At 38.2% G+C, this 24,065-nt stretch overlaps 1 protein-coding gene across 1 annotated transcript in view; it reads left to right on the top strand.

Moving 5' to 3' along the window:
* LOC113037935 (protein furry homolog-like) overlaps positions 1–24,065 on the top strand; it is a 114,249-nt gene that overhangs the window by 15,599 nt on the left and 74,585 nt on the right. Inside the window, exons 3-23 of the mRNA XM_026195249.1 lie at positions 7,149–7,363; positions 8,945–8,998; positions 10,966–11,105; positions 11,293–11,389; positions 11,552–11,631; positions 12,137–12,217; positions 13,040–13,208; positions 14,364–14,456; positions 15,160–15,258; positions 15,661–15,762; positions 17,213–17,257; positions 18,595–18,698; positions 18,924–19,032; positions 20,646–20,732; positions 20,857–21,028; positions 21,490–21,622; positions 21,742–21,849; positions 22,572–22,809; positions 23,194–23,358; positions 23,467–23,553; positions 23,701–23,969. Coding sequence (XP_026051034.1) covers positions 7,149–7,363; positions 8,945–8,998; positions 10,966–11,105; positions 11,293–11,389; positions 11,552–11,631; positions 12,137–12,217; positions 13,040–13,208; positions 14,364–14,456; positions 15,160–15,258; positions 15,661–15,762; positions 17,213–17,257; positions 18,595–18,698; positions 18,924–19,032; positions 20,646–20,732; positions 20,857–21,028; positions 21,490–21,622; positions 21,742–21,849; positions 22,572–22,809; positions 23,194–23,358; positions 23,467–23,553; positions 23,701–23,969 — 2,647 coding nt within the window. The remainder of the gene's footprint in view (positions 1–7,148; positions 7,364–8,944; positions 8,999–10,965; positions 11,106–11,292; positions 11,390–11,551; positions 11,632–12,136; positions 12,218–13,039; positions 13,209–14,363; positions 14,457–15,159; positions 15,259–15,660; positions 15,763–17,212; positions 17,258–18,594; positions 18,699–18,923; positions 19,033–20,645; positions 20,733–20,856; positions 21,029–21,489; positions 21,623–21,741; positions 21,850–22,571; positions 22,810–23,193; positions 23,359–23,466; positions 23,554–23,700; positions 23,970–24,065) is intronic.

The raw sequence follows: 24,065 nt of genomic DNA, 5'->3' as shown, positions 1-24,065 counted from the left end.
CTTGAGGTGCTTCCACTCTGTTGGATCCTTATGGGCTTCTCAGAGCCCCGCAGCTGATCTGCGTGTGTGTGGACGAGCACACGTGTGTGTCAGTGTGCGTTCAGCAGCATGCGCTTCTTTACAATCCCGGGCAGAGGCTGAAACTTTGCCTGCCTGCGGGCGAGACGGGATGTGTGGGTGAGTGCGACGGACGTTTGGAGCACAGAGCCAGCAGGACTGGCTGGAGAAACCAGTGCCTTCTTTTTACCCACAGTCCTCTGGTGGCGTCATGCTGAGTCTGCCGGATTCTGTGTTCTTTGAGATCAGCATCAAGTCTCTGCTCAAGTCCTGGAGTGGGAACTGTGAGTAACACACTCTGATGAATACATCATGTGCTTTATTAAGATAAAATGTCCAGCTTTTTTGCATATATAGTCCAGGACAGTGCATGATGGTTCCTAAAATGTGCTGGCTGCGACAGGCCTGCATACACACCCTCTCCTCTGCATAGGCGCAGATTAGTGTAACTCGATGTTGGCCAATGTTGCTTTAGTTATGGGTTGCATAGTGTGAGTAGAGCACACACTTGACCTAATGGACAGGTCAACAAACATTTCACAGTGTCAGTGACATGTTTTGATCTTTATCAGCTCATAACTTGAGCTGTACCATGTGTTCAAAACACCATTCACACACTCTCTCTCGGGTCTATAGGCACTTCTGAACAGTAAGGGTGTGTTTGTGTGCGACTGCTGACTCTGTGTTCTGCAGTGTGCCTCTGTCATCGTCTTCTGCTCATCACCAGGTTCTCCACCTTGTTCTGTCCTCCCTTCGTCTGATGTCCTCTTTGAAGGTCTTGAGTTTCACGTGAGGCAGCAAAGGAAGTGGCGTGTAGGATAATGGTGGAAGAGCCAGGGAAAGAATCCGATCAATGAAAGGAAACATTAGCAGTCCCAATGGAGAAAAAGAGGAATAGGATCGTAATCATACATGCATACTTTGTGATGTAGACACACACACACACACACATTGGCACATAATGTATTTCTTAGGAATATACTTTGTTTTTGTACCTATTTTTTTAGGACTGTGCTGAAGTCGTCGTCTTGAGATTGTGAGTCTGTGATTGTGTTTATTTGGAATTAGGGCTGTAGCTATCGAATATTTTAGTAATCGAGTATTCTACCAAAAATTCCACCGATTAATCGAGTAATCGGATAAAATGTGTTTTTGCTTAATTAAAGTGCAATATTAATTATGCAAGAGAAAATAAGACTCCTGGGTCTCTTAAAATGAACAACTAAGTTTCTTTTTTTAGAAAAAAAATATTTTTATATTTTAAATGCATAGAATGCAATGCATACATCAAAAATAACATTTAATTATTACCCATTGTTTCTCTGTCTGTACTTGTACTGTGAACATAGACAATAAAGTTGACAGATGAATTAAGTGCATTTACGTGCCATTCATTTGGGGTTTTAAATAAAGCATTTTCTGAGATGGTCATTAAACATTAAACACATACAACATTAATTTAATTTATCTTTTAATTATAAAAAATTAAGCAAACTTAACTTTTTAGTAAACAAAGGGGATTTACTATAAAAAATAAAACATGGAAGAAATGTTGTCTGATTAAACCTTAAAAAAAATGATTTGTTTTTTTTAGTAGTAGGCTATATACATTCTGTTGAACAATAGTCTTTAACCGGACTTTTATTTTGACGGGTTGAAGTACCTTTACAGTTCTGTGTATGTAATGTGATAATATAAGTTTTACTCAAATCAAACGGTCAAATGCTCATGAAGTGACTGTCAGAGCAGTTCTGGAGATGTTGTTCATGTGTTCACGTCCTTATTTAGTGAGAGGAAAGACGCTGAATTCACCGGAGCGTCACGCGCGCTTCAGTGTGTTTAATGAATGAAGACGCGCTTCTGCTCCATTCATTAACACAGACATGCAGAACATGCAGGATTCATATTTAAATAGACTGTTCCGGCTTAATATTTACAGAGATTAGTCCATATCGTGATTTGATGTAAGTGCAATGACCTATTTTTTATTAATTCATTCAAAATTTGGCAAATTCCGTGCCATTCCGCATTAAACTGTAAATTCCGTTTTTATGACTGGATTCTGCGATTCCTTCCGCATTTTCTGCATCGCGGAAATCAGAGGGCCCTAGTTGTGGAATGCCAGCTCAATCTTGCTGTGGACACACACCACGACGTTCTCTTTACGTTTGTCCGTGCTCTCAAATCAAAACACTGCTGACTCCTTGCAGTATGCGATGTCTGACGCAGCGCTTGTGTCTCCTTCCGCTTTGTGGGTGACGTAAACGCGTTGTCACATTAAAACAATCATTGAGAAAGAACCTGACGTGAGATTAAAAAAATTAAAAGAGGCTTCGAGGCAGAGGAATTTGCCTCGATCATTTTTTGTAATCGATTTACTCGAGTTACTCGAGGAATCGTTTCAGCCCTATTTGGAATTAAATGTAATAATTCATGCGTTCACATTAGTTATATATTTTTTAAAACAATTTCATTTTATTTTGTTATTCAGGTTAGACTTACAGTTTTACCACTTTGCATGCATTATGAACAATGATTTTCATTTATTTATTTATTTTTGGATCTGTGAAATTAGACCGTTTTGCATCTTTTATTACCATGCAGTTCTCAGTGTAGTGTGATTCATTTTATCCCAGTTTTCCACTGTGCATCTCACATAGATGCTTGAGCAATCCATCCTCTTTGTGAGCTTGTGCTTTTTAAAATGCAGCTGATTCATTTCCGGAAGTAGATTCTGGGTTTTTGTGGATTATTTCACTGTGTCAGTGAGCAGGAGTCATGTGCTGCAGGTCCAGCTGCAGTTAAAGAAAAATGTTGCATTTCATATCCCAAAAAAACCCACTACTTTTAAGCACTTTCTGAAACTGCTATGGTTGTGCTTTCCATTAGCATTAACATCCTCTGTTTTTGGGGTTCATCATGTTTGGTGAGATGTTTTCACTTCACAGCTCCTAGTCACTGTTGACTTGGGTTAAGTACATCAACAACTAGAAATGTCTAGCACCATTGGAGAAATGTCACTTGGAGTTGGCATGCAACAGCAAGTCTCTCTTGCTCTCACTCCCTCCAGTCTTGGAGGGAGCGCACTCTTTCCCGTGCGTTGGGGCCTCTCTGTTCAAACAATGAGGAGCGAGGCTTAATTTCAAGAGCTGGCGACATCCAATTGAACCAGTGGACTTTTCCACTCTTCCCATTGCCAGTCTCTGCTTAGAAGTCAGGCCAAAGACATAACTTTATGTCTCCAAATAAGAGCTACATAAATGAGAAAGCTGCAGAGGAATTCTGTTGAAACTATCTGAAGGTCTGCAGAGAGACTAGATCAGAGAGATCGGAGGAATCTGGGCATGTTGAGACACTGCAGAAATAATGTTATCACTTTATTAGAACCATAGCAGATTCATTTCTCCCTCTTTCAAATACACAAACATAGCACCTTTGAACTCCACCATGCATGAAGCAGGAGTAAACCCACCACAGAAAATTCTGAGAAAATTTAGAGAAGTCATTCATTTCCAGTGGAGAGTAGTTTGGGCATGTATAAATGATTACATCCAGTGATTATTACTAGAAAACATACTTTGTTCTTTCAGACATATTGTTTTTGTGTCTTTGTATATTAATGCATTGTTATTTTTTTAATTTTCCTATGGTTAATGAGGGGACTGTAATGGCTGCTTTTATGATCACCAACAAAAGTGACAATTCTATTAAAATGTCAGTGATCTTAAATAGGTGGCTTAGCAGTTTTGCCGACTGCTTAAGCATGTTCAGTTTATTTACCAGTTTTTAGCTAAATACCTGATTCATAACACATCTAGTTTAATAGCATTTGAAGGCAGATATTTAAAGGGATCTCTTGTGCCCTGCTGAGTGTTCAGGTTTGATTATGGCCACATTAGTGCAAGAATGCTGCTTAAATATATACGGCGCAATGCATCAGACGAGCATTTATTTTCCTGTGTTTGCATACTTGTTTCTTGTATTTTAGATTGATTTGGTTTGGTAGAGTGCAGAATATTGTTTAGTCACGTAGAGAATTTTATTTTCACAATTTGGAGCGAAAAATGATGTATAACAGTCTTGTGTATATGTGGCATGCAGGTTGTTCTGGCCTCACTTGATAAACTTTTATGAGAAGATCAACTTTTCATTCCTGAGAGCAGTCTTTGGTACCTAAACTGCGTCAGGCACGTCATCACACACTGCTGTGATTTAGAGCAGTGATCACCTCTGTCTGTGTAGGGCTTCAGCTAGCGGAGTATAATGTAGATGATGATGTCACTGAGGTTATTTGATCTCTGTGTGAGATCGGTCTGCTCTCTGTTGGACAGACCGCATCCACATGTCTCGGTCCTGGAAATCATAGCCTGTGTGTGTGTGTGTGTGTGTGTCTGTGTGTGAGACTGTTTGCATCTCACTTACCCAATTAAAGCCCTATTTTGATGGGACTAGTTTCTCTGAGGGTTTTATGTAAATTTGAGTTCTGCAGACATGCGACTCCCAGAGACATACTAAGTTAATTCCAAATCGTCTGTTTTTCTTTTTAAATAATTTGGATTAAATTACCTACTGTTTTTCAGCTAACGAAATCACAAGATCCTATGTTTAAAAAGGGAAATTATTTGTCAAAGAGTTTTAATAGTAAAAAAACAAACAAACAAAAAAAAACAATATTGAGTAATGTAAATGGACATTTTCAAATGTTCCTTTGATCAAAAATATTTTGTCTGATACATATTGATCTTGAGCAAACTGCCCTTAAAAGTCAATTTATTTTCTTAATAATGCATCTATTAATTTGGTCTGACATTATGAAATTAATTTGCAAAAATCCCTGTCTAGAAATCACCAATTAATGTAGTATAAAGAAGAATCTGTTTAACCAAAAATCAATCTTAATGATTCATTAATTCAATTGGTCTGAAATAATAAACTGATTTAAAAAAATTCAGAATCTAGTAATCACAAATGACACTTAACCCTCTGGGGGCATGTCAGTGTTAAATTGATGGAAGGTGGCTCATTTTGAGATGGTTATTTTCAGTGAATCATTTGAACTCATTCATGTTTGCATCCTAAGTATTTATGATTGAATTGATTTGAAACGCTAAAAAGATTTTTAATCAAAAAATGACAAGATGTGTCAAAGTGTGACTCAAATTATTTTAGACACATTCTTTAATCTTGTCTGAATGGCGTTTCTGACAGTGTTTGCAGGAAGTGGGAGTGCTCAGCTGTGTGAGTTCACATGCATCCAGGGAATCATGTCTTATGTAGCTCAGAGTATCAGAATGTCCTAGCGAACAACAAACAGACTCTGCATTAATGGTCCCTGTGTGTGACTCCATTCCATGTGACTGTCTGCCACACACTGAGGAACGAATGTGTGCTATGAGGTCAGCAGTGCAGCCCAGTGTGTCACAAATTATCCAGCACATCCACCAGAGGAATGAAGAGAAAGATGAACAGAGAGAGACTTGCATTTTTCCTACTCGCTTCTTTTGCTCATCCTTTCTGCATCACTGAGTGGAAAAGTACAAACAATGTTAGAATGCCTGTCGGCCAATCAGACTTGGGCCTGGGGACCCTTTAACACTACCGGCCAATGAAAACTGTGACGTCATAGGGATGGGGAGGTGTTGCTAAACAGGAAACAAAGAGTGAGTGTTTGTATATAGACAAACAAACATGCAAACAGCTTTGGGGCCGGAGTCTTGCGTGTGTCTCTCTCTCTCTCGTCCTCTGAGTGTGTGTATGTTTTTGTTTTATTATTGTGGGAGATGTGGGAGTTGCTAGGTGTGACCCTGCTTTCTCCTCTGAAAAACTCATTCAATTTCACAAGGATTTTTTTTGTTCATCCTCCTATTATTGTTTGAAATTCTCTCGCCTCATCACGGTTTCTTCAGCAACCTGTGGGAGACTAGGGCAGGGATTTCCTGAGCGGAGTTGACATGTGACACACACACACACACACAGTTTTTCCAGTCTTTCTGCATTCATGTCTATCTTGAAAAATGTGGGCTGTGCCTTAATCCACACATGCAGTCTTTATCTGTGCTCCAGAAAAGCAGGTCGTCAGTGCACTTATGTACTTAAAGTACATTTGAATGCTTTAGAATGGCAGAATACTTAGGACTAAGCATTTAATCTTTTAAATATATATTTTTTTTGTCATTTTTTTTATTTGTTTTATTTAGGTTTAATACTTATGTATTGTATATTTATTTTAGTTAATATTTAATTGTATTTATCTTTTTTGTGTGTTTTTCAATTAAATTCTATTTAAAATTCATTGAAAACTTTTGTTGTTGTTAAGTTTAATAAATGCACAATGTTATCGAAGCTGATGAGTAAGTGTGTTAAACATTCTCTATTGATCAGAATAATATTATAAGATAAGATTTTTATTATTTTTTGCATTTCTGCATGGGTTAGGTTTAGGGGTAGGGGATAAAATGTAACATTTTTAAGTAAAAAATCATTACGGGTATAGACTGTTCTCATAAAACACAAAAACCCAACATGAGTGTTTGTGTGTTGGTTTTTGGCCTTTTTAAAATACTGAAGCCGTCAGTCAATTTAAGGAAATGTGTTCACAAAATAAATAGCATTTTTTTGACAGCACATTGACTTTTAATGTGCTGAGACACATATACGTAAGCCAGTCTAAAGTCTAAAATCTATTACTATTTTCTAATAGTGCCGCAGAGTCACAGCTTTATTTTTTGAGTGGTCCAACATAGCAACGTCCAGCGATGTTTAGCTGGCATTGGGGAGGCATGTATTGTACTAGGGATGTGGTTTAGGGTGAAACATCAGTTCTGGGTTGCTATATTTGCAAATTAATTTACATTTCAAAGGTTGTGTGCTTTTTCTTTTGAGATGGCTCTTCACAATATAATTATCAGCAACTTGATCTGATCATATTCTGATGCACACGGTCTTTCATTCATTAATGAACATGTAACTACTTAGTCTTTTAATGCCAGTAGATTTACATTTTGTCTTTTCTGCTTGAGCACTTCATAACCTTTTTATTGTGCATTCAGAAAGCTTTGTAATGCTACATAACTGTCTCTCTTTCTTGACAGCCTCAGTCCCTGTAAGCAACAGCAGTGCGAGTAGGCGAGGAACATCCCCCTCAGCCCCGGCCAGCTGGGAGAAGCGTAGCATCCACCCCGCCACCATGTCCAGCATCACCATCGACCCCGAGCTCAAGCCCGGGGAGTTTGTCATCAAGAGCCTCTTCGCAGAGTTTGCTGTGCTCGCCGAGAAGAAGATCGAGGTGGTCATGGCTGAACCACTGGTGAGTGTTGCCCAAAAATATATAGTTATATTAATTGTGGTGGGTCCAATGAAAATGTTATCAGGGCTAGTAAAAAAACAAAAACATTCATGCAGAAACAAAAACCTTTACATTTGAACTCTGGTTATATAAATAGATCATATTGCATTTATAATAATATATATTCTTAATTATTTTATTCCAGAAGTATGCATTAATTTTATTAAAAAAGTTACATTAAATTCATTTAAAATGTAAAAAGATTTCTGTATCAATTAAAATATGTTCTTTAGACCTCTCTATTAATTAAAGTCACAAAAAAATATATCTTTGTTTTTCTTGAGCAGATTTCTGAAGGTTTCTGAACAGTAGTGTAGGGTGTTGATATGACCGTAAAATGGCATTTCATGTCCAAAAGTTTGCAGAATCCTGGTGAAACCTCAGAGATTGAGGTGAAAGGTCAGTAGTTGTGCTTTGAGACCATGTTGGTTTATTTTGTTAAAAAGAGAGGCAGTTGTGTGCATTTTTAAAGGTTGTGGCTGAACAGAACACACACACACACTTCCCCATGTATTCCCGGAAACAGAAGCAGGGGTTTGGATTCTTGGAATGCTGTTCTGTTGGATTCTTCTTAGAGCCCCTCGTGCTGAAATACACACATTCTCTCTCTCTCCAGACTTGTCCTTAAACGCTTCCTCTCTGCGTTCCCTCCTCTCTCTCCTTGTGTGTTTACTCAGTGGTAGATTGAGCTCTCGCTCAGTTTACTCAGCAAGAGTTTAAACTGGTAATGACTGCATCAAGAGGAGCTGCTTTAGAAAACACTGACATTCAGCTCTCTGACTTTGAACTTCTCCCTCATAGTAAAGTGTTTGTTCAAATGTAAACCCGATAACAGAGCATTCAAATGCCATTAACCAGGAGTGCTCGAGTCCTTTTACAGTCTGCGATAACTACAAAACGACTGAAAATGGACTGAAGGTAGATTCAGTTTCTCAGGGCCTGAAATTTATGTCTAAAAACTGGGGCAATTCCTCACTCAAATGACTCACGTTGAGGTATCATTTCACATTATTGAAACAAAGTCATTCTCAATTTGATCATTATTTCACTTAACTGCTTTTTGTTCAGATGAAAATGAATTATAACAAAGTATATATTTAATAGTGTATTTACTGGATACATGAACATTTATAAATGAAAGAATACATTACAAATCACTGTCGAAGTTGTATGATCTATAATGAAATTATTTAATATTATCTTTGTTTGGGGTTAGTAAGATAATTTTTATAAATTAATTTTTGTTTAGTAAAAATTTAGCAAATTGATTAAGTGACAGAGAGAGACATTTGTAATGTTCCAGAGATTTTCATTTTTAATAAATGCTGCTTTTTTTAACTCCGTATTCATCAATGAATCCTGGGAAAAAAACAACACTTTCAACAAAACTATTGACTTTTAAGTCCATCTTTAAATCTTAATAAATAAGTATCATAACTTTCAATATCAGTACATCCCTACTTTTTGCTGTTAAACCGTTTTTGACGATCCATCTATCATTTATTAATTTACACTGTACTGTTTGTATCTTTGTTCTTTCAGGAGAAGCTCCTTTCCCGCTCACTGCAAAGAGGAGAAGATGCACAATTTGATCAGGTTAGGATGTGTGTCTCATTTCATTATTTAATAATTATAAATGTGTGTAGCATATCACTTTGCTATCCTGTCCTCTCTTTCTCTCACTCTCCATCACTCATTTCTGATTCACGCAGAACTTTTAACAGCAGAGCTGCAGCAAAGTGCTTTGTTTAGCAAAATGCAGAACAAATGACACATCATCCTGCTACGGATCCAGTCAGTGCCATTAGGCCCGTGTGTGTGAGAAAGAATGAGCCAGTGAGAATGTGCTCTGTATGCAGAAAATCACAGCAATATGTGTCTGTGTGTCTCTATACTTTAGAGTTAGCAGAGTTTTGGTGCGTGCTTGTGCGCTCTGGACGTTGCCAAGAGCAGAATCGCAGTGTCATCCGCAGCAATAGTTCAGCACAGGCTGCTGGTGCGTGTGTGTGCGTGTGTGTGCGTGTGTGTGTGCGAGAATATATCAGTTCAGGGTGTTGGAGTGTGTCTGCCAAGTGCCATGAGGGCAGAGAGAGCGGTTACATAACTCTCCTCAACCACATACATCATCCTGTCCCACACACACACACTCACTCACCTGATGCAGGGCGCATACACAGCAGGGTCTAAAAGTCTGGGAATCAAAATCTAATTTATAACCTGGATATAATTTTTTTTTAAATAAACAGGACTTTTTTGTTGTTGTTTCAACGTTCTTGGACTTTGAAGCATTTTTAAACACATAAACATTATTATGTTAACTGAATAAGATTTATTTCAGATTCTAGATAATTAGTGAAATGAGTCCATTTGTACAGAGGGTCAGATGTTCTTTCTTTCACTGGAGCCCAAGATGCTTTTTGGGATCATCTCGGACCATGCTGGAGAGATTGTTAATCAGGATCCTCATTCACATTTGCTAAAGTGTTGTTTTAGTATTTCTGTACTGTTACAGGGTTTATGTACAGTAATAGTATAGTACTAATGATTATGGTATTCAGCTTTCCTTTTAAGTTTCAGTAGCTTTATGTAAGCTTATAATTGCAGTCCAACTTATTTTCAGTTAGTTGCCAACACTTAGATTAAGTTGTAGTTTTTCATATAATCTTCAGATCTGATTTTAGCTTTATTTCAGTTAATGGAAACCATTTTGAATCGTTTTAGTTAACATTGATGCTGAATGAATGCATGTAAATGTTCGTCACAAATGTGAGGAGTTCATGCAGCTCGAGTGCAAAAAAATAAATTACTAAATGTTAAATAAATACAAAAACTAAATATTATGACATGTTGAACAGTTTTGCTCAAATTGTTATGATAATATGATATGGAATGAAAAATGTATTTAAAAAAAATGTAGAAGTATTTTCAATGAATTATCTCAGACTTTTGGATCCCAGTTTTTTTTTTTTTTTTTTTTAAACAAGCACACTTTTTCATTCTGCACATTGGTGTTTTTTCCGCAGCGCTAGCTCTCACACACTGATTTGACTGTTGGATTTGCCTGTGCCGATTCTCAGGAACTGCGTGTTCAGTCAGTGACGTGTTGTGACTGCAGAGAGATCTGCTCTGCTGAATCACTCCATAGTGAACTATACCATCAGCATATACACACTTCTACTCTACCGCCATATCTCAGTGTGTGTGTGTGTGTGTGTGTGTGTGTGTGAGAGAGAGAGAAGCTTGGTGCTGGGTTACTGCAGTGAAAGGTTGAGTAACCACTGGATTGATCATCCTACACCCATCCTGCGCTCACAGTAACAATGATCAATACCTGACTGCACTCAAACTCTTGCTTCCCTTACCTTTTATTTCCATTTTCATCCATTTGCGTATTGTTCTCTGTTTAGATCTTTCTCTTCGATCAACTTCACAGTGTTTTTATACATTAGGTTTTACAGAAAAAATAATATAAAATATTTCAGAGGTGGAGAAAGTTTGTAATTTTTAATGAAAGTTTTTTTTTTTCCTACTTTGAGCTGTGTTACTGTGTTTGTGTGTTACAGTTAATAAGCTCTATGAGCTCCATAGCAGAACACTGTTTGCCTTCGCTGTTGCGGACGTTGTTTGACTGGTACAGAAGACAGAGCGGGACAGAAGACGAGTCGTACGAGTACAGACCTCGCTCCAGCACCAAGTCCAAAGGGTGGGCAGACACGCAAATATACGTCTTACTCAAATGCACATCATCGTTGTTTCTCTTTTTCTTTTCTTTAGCAAGAGCTTCAACAGATGCACATGATGTGCTTCTTTCCTGTGACTTTTTATTTGGAGATGATGAAATGTGCTTTATTCTTTCTTGTATTCTAACTGCTCTTTTGATCATTTTTTAGAGATGAACAGCACCGGGATAAAGACTACCTACTGGAGCGAAGAGACTTAGCCATAGACTTCATTTTTTGTCTAGTTTCAGTGGAAGTTTTGAAACAGGTGAGGTTTGTGTGTTTCGTGCTTAGGTGTGGTGACTCTGAAGTCGGCGATAGGTGTGTTGTGGCATTGACATGCATAGACTTGCTAAGATTGTATGAGGGAGCCTGAAGTAAAACAGTGACCCTTACATCATAGTTGATGTTGATGAAATGTTTTCCATAGATTCCCCTTCATCCCGTGCCAGACGCCTTAGTACAAGAAGTCCTTAACCTGGCATTCAAGCACTTTAAACACAAAGAGGGGTGAGTCTGTATACGCAAACGCACACTTTTCTATGCAAATTGTACAGATGTCCCCTGGACAAATGCAAAAAACATTTAAACTGCCTATAATTACAACATTTTCTATGTATATACGCTGTTTTTCAGAAGTTTAGGGTAGGTCACCAAGGCTGCATTTATTGAATCAAACTATTTCCATTACTCCAGAAATCACTCTAATATAATGATTTGCTCCTCAAGAACTTTTATAATTATCACAAAACAGTTGTGCCATTTTGGTGGAGACTAGGGTACACTTGATTAGGAAGTTTAATGGAACTGCACTTTTTTCTTGCGCTGTTTTATATGCATTCTTGCTAAAAAAAAAGAAAAAAAAAAAGTATACATTTCTTTCAGAAAAATTCAAATGTTACAGACCCCAGACTTAACAAGTTTAAATGTACTTTGTAATTGATGGAATGCAAACAAAGATTTTCTTCATTTTGTGTAGAATTGTTACTTATTATTGTCATGGTTTGCTTGACAGGTACTCAGGCCCCAACACTGGTAATGTGCACATCATCGCTGACCTCTTCGCTGAGGTCATCGGAGTCCTCGCCCAATCCAAGTAAGTCTATCTCAAAACCCCAAAGAGCTTACAGTGTACCACCTTTGGTCTGTTGCACATTTTAATTATTCACCCTGGACAGAAAAAAAAAAACTTGACAGATGAAAATGATTCAGTCATATCTGTATCCTAAAAGTTGTTTTATTTTACAAAGTGTAAAGCAGAAGGATGAAGTTGATGCTTGCGCTTCATTCAGATCTCCCATTAGTTAACAAAGCCCTCAAACCCCTCTCATTCTGTCACACTTACTAGCCTCGAGCTAAATACAGAGGGTTTGTACAGTCTTCTGACGCTTTTAATGTTACTGTAATTCTCTGCTCGCCACACGCTAAGACTCCCTCCCAGCTACATGAAACTGTCTAAGCTGTAATGTAATTTAGCTGTGCTGTAATAGTCAGGGCCTGAAATTGATTTACCACAGTGCTCAACCTCCCCTCCAGTTCATGATTTCCTGTGCGGAGCCACTTTGCCAGAGGACCGTGTTTGAAGAGGCCGTTTTACATAATATGATAATGGCATGATGCGCTCACTGTAGTCCTTGCTTGTTTGGATCTTTCCACTTTGCATTAATACAACAAGCTTTTGCTTCTGGGTTTTGTTGTTAAGGGAAACTTTAAATCTTGAACTTGAACAATTATAATAAACCAGAGACTGTAACAAGCCAGTCTTTATGCAACATATTATGAGTTTTGGTTGAAGGTTCCTACACACATTTGTTGATACAAACTCAGTGCTGAAGTTTTAGCAGCTTTTGTGTGAATAGAATAGACACCTAATTTCAACATGTCAGTTTATGTTCTGTTTATTTGTGTTTGTGTGCAGGTTTCAGGCAGTGCGTAAGAAGTTCATCACAGAGCTGAAGGAACTGAGGCTGAAGGAGCAAAGTCCTCATGTGGTGCAGAGCATCATCAGCCTTATCATGGGCATGAAGTTCTTCAGAGTCAAGATGTACCCCGTTGAGGACTTTGAGGCTTCTTTCCAGTTCATGCAGGTCGAGACGCATGCAAACACAGACATGTGCTCTACGTTCTTGTGAGGGTTGTTGTTGCATGATTTATCCACTGAAACGTTGTCTTCAAAGAGTTCAGAAACCCAAAAATTACTCCCCTGCATGACTTTCATTCATCTTGATAAAAAAAAAAATACAAAAAATAGATTTTTTTTTATTTATATCAAAATGAAAATAAAATAAATTCATATGAATTTGGTGGTTTAATGAGACATGCTAAATTTATGTGATGAACATATTTAATCCAGGCTTTTATTTACAAATAAATAATAATCAATGCACATAGATACAGCTTTTCAAATAAACATGCTTGATTTTCAATGAAGAGTCAAAAATTACCCATATATTAAAAAAAATATTTTATTTTTATTTTATAAAAAAATTATATTTTCATTTGTGTTTTGAAGATTAATGAAAGTCGTATAGGTTCATAAAAACATGAATGTTAATTAAGTTAATTAAAAGTAATTAATTAATTTTGGGTGAACTAATCCTTTTATTTTGGACACTAAAGATTTAGTGTTACAAGGTATATCGCATGAATTGAAAATATATAATTAAATGTATATAATTGAGTAAAATTATTATTATTTTTAAATCTAGTAAATTTGTTAAATCGACTTATCTAGCATTAAAGAGGGCTTGACCTTCTCAACAATTGAACAGCTAAAATCCCAGGAAAACAGGAACGTAAGTTTTACAAAATCATTCAGACAGTACGTCTTTTGTTTTATTTGCGAGCTGTCTGAAGGCATGCTTCATAAAATCTCTTGAGTAACAGTCTCAATGTGATGGCCCTACCTTTGCCAACAAGACTCTGTGGAGCAATTCCTTTACATTAGCCAGTTACAGGCAGTGAAATCCCGCACGCAGTATGTGCTGCACTTAACAAGCACCTTAATCTAGAGGTTTTTATTAAGCCAATAGCTACAAAAGCGATGCTGTATTTTACTGTAAACCTCATATTTCTCTAACCACCGTGTGTGAGTGTGCAGGCCTTACAAAAGATTTAACAGTGGTGCATCCTTTTCAGTTACTAAAACTGAAATATTTATGAATTTCTTGCGAATGATTAGTGTGAAGATTTGCAGTTATTAATTAAAGGTTTTGTTTTGTGTGTCTCTGTTGGTGAAGCAGGAATGCGCTCAGTATTTCTTGGAGGTGAAGGACAAAGATATCAAACATGCACTGGCTGGCCTGTTTGTTGAGATCCTCATCCCTGTAGCTGCTGTAAGTACCACAGAGCTCTCCATTTGTTGAAATGATATAATATCTTTCATGCCTATGCAAAAATCATTCCTGATTGCATTCCAGATTTCACATGCATACTGCAGAAATTGAATGCATTGTGGCTAAATTGCAACATTGCTACATCAACTCTGATTTAAATTAGCGTAGTTTCACAATATGGCGGCACAGAAAATTACACAGCCCTCCATTAAATCAAATCAGAATATGTGACATCTGTAAACACTCTGCTGCAGTCCCATTCCAGTTTTTTCGATTCGCGCCGGGTTGTGGATTTTTAATGAGACAGACATTTAAGCATAAACAATACTTCGAGAAGTAAACTGTATTTAAATCCTTAAATCGAGCTGGTTTTGTGTCTGATGAGAGCAAGAGTTGTGACTTAAAAAAACAGCATCTTGTCTCAATGCAAAAGCACGCAACTCTGCTCCCTTTTATTCCAAACCGATCATACACTGATTCGAACACTTTGGCTCTTTGGCTCAGTGACTGTTCGGCAGACTTCATGATGGTACATGTCTTGTCGAGTGGTTTGAGGTGGAGCTTGTGGAATGAGTTGCTACAGAAACACAATTGAAATGGATTTGGTTTTGCATTGACACGAGTGATCTGTGTGCTGTTGGGCACCGAGCGGGTGTAGCTCAGCGTGAGGACTTATATGTTTGTGCTTGTGTGTTTTCAAAAGGCGGTGAAGAATGAAGTGAATGTGCCCTGCCTGAAGAACTTTGTGGAGATGCTCTACCAGACGACCTTTGACCTCAGCTCAAGAAAGAAGCACTCATTGGTACAGTCCTTTTTTTGCTTTTTATACATACTTTCCCACTATCTCCTGTATCATTCTGCCACCCAGAAGGCTGTGCTTCCTTTGTGGAACACAAAAAGACAAGTTTAGCTGATTCCACCAGTCGCCCTTGTCCATGCAGTTACAAAGCTTAAAAGAGTACCATAAAACGATCATAAAAGTGGGCCATAAGAGTTATGCGTTTGTATTTCACATTTTTAATGTCTGCTCAATCACTAGTGTTTAGTGCGTAATAGTTGTTATTCACTGTAAATCCGTCCTAGCTCACCTTGTCATGTGCATTAGAGAAGTTGCAATGTCTGATTTGGGAAGCAAGCATTTTAATTAGTTTGTTGCTTGATATATTTTTTTAAAACTTTCTGTTTCCTTTTTCTCTCTCCTCAGGCCTTGTATCCCTTGGTCACATGCCTGCTGTGTGTTAGTCAAAAGCAGTTCTTCCTCAATAACTGGCACATCTTCCTTCAGAACTGCCTTTCCCACCTAAAGGTAATGTTTTCTAACAGTGGAATGAATACAGAGTGTTTACCTTAGCTTCATGACATCCTGAGAAAAAGAAGACACTAGGGATGACCGTTTCAAAGATTGTACCATTGAAATGCATCTTAAAAGTAGCAAAAGCAGCTATAAATCCTACCTTTTAATCATGTTGTTTGGGCACTGCCAAAACAGAGGAGCTGATACATACAGATTCTGAAGCCTGGAGGCAGGTTTGCTGATTTAATATGAGAATTCATTCTGTAAGTGGGTTGGTTCACTTACATAAATTCGGAGAAAGGTGTGGTGTTACAAACAATGTCTGTAAAATGCCTTAGTTAATTATACCTGTGCCTTCCACTCTTTCTCAATCATATCTCCAAACCGTGTGTGTTTGTGCTTGTCAGCGTTCTTTTTCATAGTCGCTGGTTTAGCTACCAGGATGTTATCTCTTTTTTTGAGTTTCCCTTTCCACAATGATTGAGTTCTCCTCCAGTCTATGCATCTTTATCATGTGAATCTTGAGGATTGATCCGTGATGCTTTGATTGGGTGGTGGTGATTTTATGAATGAGTAATCAAACTCTATGTAAGAGCCTGCAGTTATCGATTAAATCCTTTACTCGCTATCAGTTACTCTATATCAGGACTGGATCAGAATTGGACTGTAGTGTGAATACCCCAAATCCACTTTAGGCCGCTGCTTACACTTCTTAATAAGTCATGTGAATGATTCAGGATCAGAAGTGAAGTTTTCTCAGTGATCTGGTGTAATGCCAACTGAGCCCAGGTTTATGGGTTTTGTAGTCTCAGTGGTGGATAATTCCTCTCCTGATTGACTCCCATGGACGCCCTTTGCTGTTCTGCTTGTCTGTCTGCTCCCCTGTCTGTTCTAACCCTTCTGTAATTTGTCTTCCCAGATCAACAGACCTTAATCAGAGTGGACGTTATTTGTTATTTGAAGCCTTGTTTTCATTTGCATTAAGTTTTTTTTATAGCGTCTACTCTGACTAAAGTCAGCACACAATCACTCTTGCTTGTAATCATCCATTTGCATGCACTAATCCTGCCTCAAATTTTGTTTATGGTTCTTAATCATTTTCAAATTTTATTTTGATTTATTTCTGCCATTTCCCATCAGAAACAGATTCATCTTCATCAGCACATCAGCTGTATTCAAGTTCAATTTAAAAGAATCTTTTATCTAATGGGCCATTTTCATTCCTTAAGGAAGTATAGAAAGATTTTAGAATACTCTTGTTGATTCTGTAAGGAATCTATCACTGAAGTGTTCAATCCCATGCACCCTGCACTTTGTTTTGCATTTTCTTATTGTAGCAAAAAGCTTTGTTTTGTTCTTAAGTTTGTCTCTTGTTCTTTTTCTAACATGCATGTCTTCCCCATCACCATCACCCCCTGTCCTTTGTCATCTTTTATGTTACCCCTGCATTTATTGGCTCCAGATGCCGTCAAACAACAGCATCCGTAAGCAGATTGAGACCCTGCAGGTGAGTTACCATGGTTTCCCACAAGGGAGCTAACCCTGCCCTCAGAAGTCATGTGATTGACCTGTGTTCCACATGGGCTTCCTGAGGCTTCTGGCTCTTTCGCTTGTCCATAGAGGAAACAATGCTAAATAGCTTCATTACTGTCCTGCTGTCCTCAAGAATTCGCACAGGAAATCCACCCAGGTCAAGGAGTCACTGATGAAGAAATGTCGGCGGCATCATTTCAGCCCAAAACTCTTGCTTTTGCAAAAGCAAATATAAAAGTATTTTGCAATACTACGCATTTCCCAAAAAAAAAAAAAAAAAAATCGAATGCGAAAATATAGAAATGAATTATAATTATTTCATCAGATTTTGTGTTAATTATGAAAGAGTTTTATTTTTATCTTGCTAGTGGACCCGGTTCAGCCTAAATTTTATTGCTGCAAGAAAATTTGCAGCAAAGTTGGACAGCAATCACAATGCACTTTTGGAAAATTGTTAAATACTTTGATCATCAGTTTGAGTGTCCATGATGCTGCGGAACACAGTGTTTTCTGTAGAAGTTTAAACAGTTTTGCAAGTTTATTGCATTTACAGTGACTTGTTTTGAAATATATCTGCAGACTCATTAGAACATTGAGGGAAAAATGTATTGCTGATAATTCTCTAAAGAAATGGCATCCCTGTTGATAAAAGACACTTCTTATGTACAGTAGTTAGTTGTTCACTGCAAACCATGCATTCATATTGCCCCCTATGGTGAGCTTGGTCATTACACCCTGTTTGCAATCTCATTAGATTCTGTGTGTGCGAGAGAGACTGAATAACCAACAGTGTGAGTCAGAGACTCGATTTGGATGAGCCGTGATGTGTTAATCACAGCTTCATCAGCAGAGTTTTTATGAATCCCTCTTTCATCATCCATTGCTTCTGATGAACAGCCGATTTATGAGTCATCTCTTTGTGCATCAATGCAGTTAAAGCAGAAATTATGGCTCTTATTGGCTTGTAAATGGATTCATATTGCTCATTAGCTTGTTACGAGCAGCAAGTGAACTATTGATCACCCGTCATGATACAGATGAAGCAGCAGCTCTTTATAAAGGAATCTAGCATATTTTCTATGCGGAGTTAATTCACACATTCTTGTCTTTGGAGGTCATTTTAACTCCCTGGGGGGGTTTGTAAGACCATATTTGTGTGAAGTCACTTTAAAGCAACGTGTTTATAAAAATCCACAATAAAGAGTTTTAAAAAACTTCTTGCTCTTTTACTGTTTGGAAATAAATGTCTTATTTCTATGACTTAATTTATGAGTTCTTGTTATCTGAGCATTTTTGTATCTTTCTTTTTAGAACAAAGATCCCAAAATGTCTCGTGTGGCACTGGAGTCTCTCTACCGGCTGCTCTGGGTTTACATCATCAGGATCAAGTGTGAGAGCAACACAACCACACAGAGGTAGGACACACAATCCTACAGATTTACAAAAAGATCTTGAGTTTATGCCAGTTGCGCACACACTGAGAATACATTCACTCAATATTAACACTTATCACAAACATACCATTGTTTGAGAAGATAAACCTCTCACAGATGTAAACAAATTTATACAATATTGTCTTGTAGACACTTCCTATTTATTATAAGTATATAACGTTTCACATGATCTTTTTTCCTTCACAGTCGTCTCCTCAGTATTGTAACAGCACTTTTCCCAAAGGGCTCTCGCAGCGTGGTGCCCAGGGACACACCCCTCAACATCTTTGTTAAGATTATTCAGTTTATCGCTCAGGTAAATATTTTATTAAAAAAACACTCAAAACATAATTTATCTCAGGTTCATACCAAGCCTTTATTTTGGCCCAATCCTAAAGCTAGCTATCAGTGATGCGCGGGTCAATGTATAAACAACCCGCACCCGACCGATTGTTTCAACTAACACACCCGCAACTCGGACTGCAAAAAAATTTAAATAAAATATTGCACCCAACCCACTTCCTGACCCGCATTTTTTTTTAAGTAGTAAATGCGTCGCACCTTTGTATTAATTTAATTACTTAAATAGGCTATAGCCTACAAGATAATAAGCGTTATGACTGCACACATAAGGCTTGCCACAAAGAACATGTAAAGTAATTAGTATGCTTGTGTTTAAATTAGCAAGGAGACATTTAATTGTTTAGTAATAAACTGGTGTTTTCTGCGTCGCTGCTAAGATGAAGTTGTCGATGCGGACTTGCCATGAACGCCAGAGAGAAATGCACATTTCATATGGATTAAGAGTAGCCTATTTATTTTGATTTGAATATTTTCGTTTAAAAGTAGACATTTCAAACTTTCTGTAATATATTGCCTATTTCTTTTTAAACCCATCAACTAAAAGATTAAGACACTACCTGACCCAAAATATCACCCAAAGTTTCTACAGCTTTTTTCTTATCTATTTCAGAATCTGGAAAAAAAATGACTGGGGCTAACTTGTTACTGCAGTCGAGCGATATGAATGTGTGTGATGGACGGCATGATAAATGCTCGTCACTTCTGCTGCCCAAACTTTGTCAGTCTGTGGGTCATTTGGTTTATTGAAAAACGCTTGCACTGATTTGCATGTCTCTTGATGATGTGCTTTTTTTCTGTGGTACTCACATGCACCATGTCGCTCACGTCATATTCTCCACCATGTCCCACAGAAAAACTGCTTTTGCATAAAATGCAAAAAGCTCTCTCTGCTTTGCCATCAGGTCTTAACCAAGAGTAAGTTGCAGTCCATTCGCTATTAAAAGTGCATCTTCTCTTTTTCGTGGCCATGGCTGCTTAACCTGACAAAACTTAGAATTTTGTCAATGTTGAGGAGGCGTTCGTGCACCAGTCAACAGTTTGATTGATGTACGACTCAGCCTATCGACTAACGCTTTTATTGCTCTCCTCTGAACTATTGGACATAAGTTACAAGTACGCCTATGGACATATCCATGTATTTATTAGGCAGGGTGGAATGAAAAAGCGGGGCAGATGCTCAATTTGCATGAGGCGGGAAAAAGCGGGACAGGTGGTCACTCTATAATCGCGCCAGTTATTCAGCCAATAAGTGTAGGCCTGTGTGTTTCAAAATTGTGTCTAGTACTATATAAATTAAAAAGGTTTAATTGTCATCTTTATTTCCAACGACCACGACACGAATATCATAAAAATGTTTTTGGAAGACTCGTAACCTTGGGTGACTGCAGGCACCCACTCATTTTGGATCAACCCGCGCATCACTGCTAGCTATCCACTTTACCATCAATGATCTATTATTTTAGAATAAAGGTAAAATGAGCACAATTAACATTTCAGAGGTTGGTTTTGGTTTATTGCATTGTTTTCATTTGGTTTTTTTGGCATGTTGTTTTTCCCTCTCTAAAGGAACGGCTGGACTTTGCCATGAAAGAGATCATCTATGACCTGCTGTGTGTGGGCAAGTCCCAAAAGACTTTCACCATTAATCCAGAGGTATGTGAAGACATACACACAATGTGCCAGCCATAAAAAATTGTGAAAAATGAAATAAAAATTGTGGTAATGGGTGAATAAACATTGAAACTAATGATCTCTCTCGTATCTGTCTCTCTCTCAGAGGATGAATATTGGTCTTCGGGCCTTCCTGGTCATAGCCGACAGCTTACAACAGAAGGACGGCGAGCCGCCCATGCCCACTACAGGCGTCATCTTACCTTCAGGCAACACCCTGCGGGTCAAAAAGATCTTCCTCAACACCACACTCACTGACGAGGAAGCCAAGGTCATCGGTATGGACCTTTACAATTCCTACACAGCTCTCCGAAATGAGTCCAGCCTGTCCCTACCCTACAGCATTTGGTCAGATTGGAATAGTTGATTTTAAAGTAATTGTGATTCCTGGAGCATGAGCTGTCCTCATTGAACTTTCAGCATAAATACTGTTAGCACTTCCTGCCAAGTTCTTTTCTCTGTGTTTTTGAGTATGAAGGTTATGGTTTTTTCTTAATCTATTTTGGCATTAGTCACAATTTCCTCATATACATAAATTTGACTTTACATTTTTCACTAGTTTGTTTAACTTTTCCAGTAAAACTCATTGCACGCCCATTAGTGGTGTATTTATCAGGCCTCATTGTTTAGAGGTTGAGGAAATGCCTCTGTAGTCCGTTGTAACATTTTTCCGGTCTTGTACCAGATTTTGCGTGTGAACTAAGCTGTTTTCTTTCTGTGTATGTGTTTGTCTGTGTAGGTATGTCTCTGTATTACCCTCAGGTTAGGAAAGCCCTGGACAACATCCTCAGGCACCTGGATAAAGAGGTGGGACGATCCATGAGCATGACCAACGTTCAGATGTCCAACAAAGAGCCAGAGGACATGATCACGTTAGTTTCTTGACATTTTATTTGGCATAAATATGATATAAGAATTTTTTAAATGGTATAAAAATGAAAGGTGTTGTTTATTTGGCTCTCAGGGTGTTTATTATATGTTTGTGTTGTAGTGGGGAGCGTAAACCGAAGATTGATCTGTTCCGAACATGTGTAGCTGCCATTCCTAGACTTATCCCAGACGGCATGAGCAGACAGGATCTCATCGAGCTACTGGCCAAGTAATGACCTTTGACCCTCATGTCAACCCTCATTCATCACCACAAGAAAACTCCAGCCATTCCCCAATTCACTAGTTCTGTTGTTGCTTGAGAACGGTTACATTTATGCCTCCTGACCATTCACAGAATTGCATGATTTGATTCTGACTCACAAGCTATCAGTTGAATTCAATATTGATTGTTTTGGAAATATTTCAGTTTAAATGTAAAACAGGCTGGTTATTACATTTCAGTCATTACATAATTTACTTATTGCTACAGTGCGTGGTGTGCATTGAGAGTTCAACATGCTCTGGGTTTACTTTTTCATATTTCCATATTTTCTCAAAATGTTTGGTCTTTTTAGTTTATAATTTATAACACAGCAATTTGGAACAAGGATTTTCAGAACAGAGAAACTTTAAAGTTCTTCTCATACAAAGTGTTTATTTATTTTAGGGGTATGAGTCAAACAGAAAAATCACACTTATTCAGAAAGTACCCATAGATTAATATGAAATGCAAATTTCCATATATTTATGACTTCCTCTACAGCAACCACAATCTGAGTCAGACTTCCTGTGAAGTCGTAATGGCATATAGTCAGAACTCATATGTCACAGTTTGCCCACTTGACCTCTCTGTGGTTCTGGTGACGCATGATGCTGTTATGAAGATGGTGATGTGTTGCATTTATTTATTGCATACTGTAAACAATGACTTTCATTCTCCCACCCATCCAGACTGACCATCCATATGGATGAGGAGCTACGTGGTCTGGCGTTCACCACTCTGCAGGCTCTGATGGTGGACTTCCCAGACTGGAGAGAGGACGTGTTGTCTGGTTTTGTGTATTTCATTGTGAGGGAGGTGACTGACATTCACCCCACGCTCCTGGACAACTCTGTCAAGATGCTGCTGCAGCTCATCATACAGTGGAGACAGGCGGTACAGAGCAGCAACCGCAGCCATGATTCACAGGTGCAAACATACAACAGCAAAGATGCATTAAATTGATCAAGAGTTCTAGTAAAACATTTATATTGTTGCAAAAAATGTGTTAAGCAGCAGACACGGTGTCTTGAAACAGACATTTCTTACACCCCAGTTCAGCATATTAGAATGATCATGTGACACTTACACAAATTCCATCATTTTAATAAATTGCATTCTATGTTTAAATAGAATAGTTATTAAATAGTTTTTTTTTTTTAAATGTAATAATATTGCACAATATAACTGATTATACTGTATATAAAATTTTTACAAACACCAAACTTTTGAATGGCTTTTATTGTTTTATTTTAGTTTATCATGAATTTTCAGCTTGTAGTGTAACCTGGTATTTATTCATGTCTTTTCTAGAGCCCCTCTCTCCCTCTGGAGCGATCTCCTCTCTGGACGGTTCTGCATGTGGTGGAGGGTCTGGCTCTGGTCGTGCTGTGCAGCTGTCGACCAGCAACACGCAGACTTGCTGTCAATATCCTCAAAGAAGTCCGATCACTGCACACGGCCCTTGGCATTGCTAAGGTAACCATCTGTTCTAAATGACTTCCTGTTGTTCACCTGCATGGGACAACATTTTTGTTTTAGTTTGCACTTCATATTCATTACTTTTTTGTCCTGTTTCTCTTTCAGGGAGACGAGGAGTTGGCTATAGACGTGATGGACAGATTGAGTGCTTCAGTCCTCGAGAGCTTTATTCACCTTACTGGGGCTGATCAGGTGAGGGAATGCAGAACATTATGTGTTTTTGGATGTTGGTGTCCCCTCCAGACGGGAATGCTTACAAAATCTAAAAAAGTAAAAATGAAACTATATCAGGGTTGTATTTTTTATATATATTTTTTTTTAAATCCCTTTTCGCTGTAGACAAATCTGCTGTACTGTCCCAGTGGAATAGATCTTCAGACTCTAGCAGAGTGGAGCTCGTCTCCTATCAGCCACCAGTTTGATGTGGTAAGCCCCTCCCACATTTGGGTGTTTGCCCATGTGACACAAGGTCAGGACCCCTGGGTCATCAGCCTGTCTAGTTACCTGCGGCAAGAACACCTGCCCAAGCACTGCCCCACTGCGCTGAGCTACGCTTGGGTGTTCGCCTCCACACGCCTTCAGCTGCTCTCGCCACAAGTCGACATCAAGTACGTTTTTTTTTCATTCTCTAGTAGGGCTGGGTGACATGGGTAAAAATAATTATATAGTGTCTTAATCCTTTCAGTCTATATTTGATTATTGTC

The sequence above is a fragment of the Carassius auratus genome, chromosome 20 (assembly GCF_003368295.1).
Source record: "Carassius auratus strain Wakin chromosome 20, ASM336829v1, whole genome shotgun sequence".
NCBI classification, from domain to species: Eukaryota; Metazoa; Chordata; class Actinopteri; order Cypriniformes; family Cyprinidae; genus Carassius; species Carassius auratus.
Note: the sequence above shows the minus strand (reverse complement) of the source record. Positions and strands in the feature narration are given on the sequence as shown.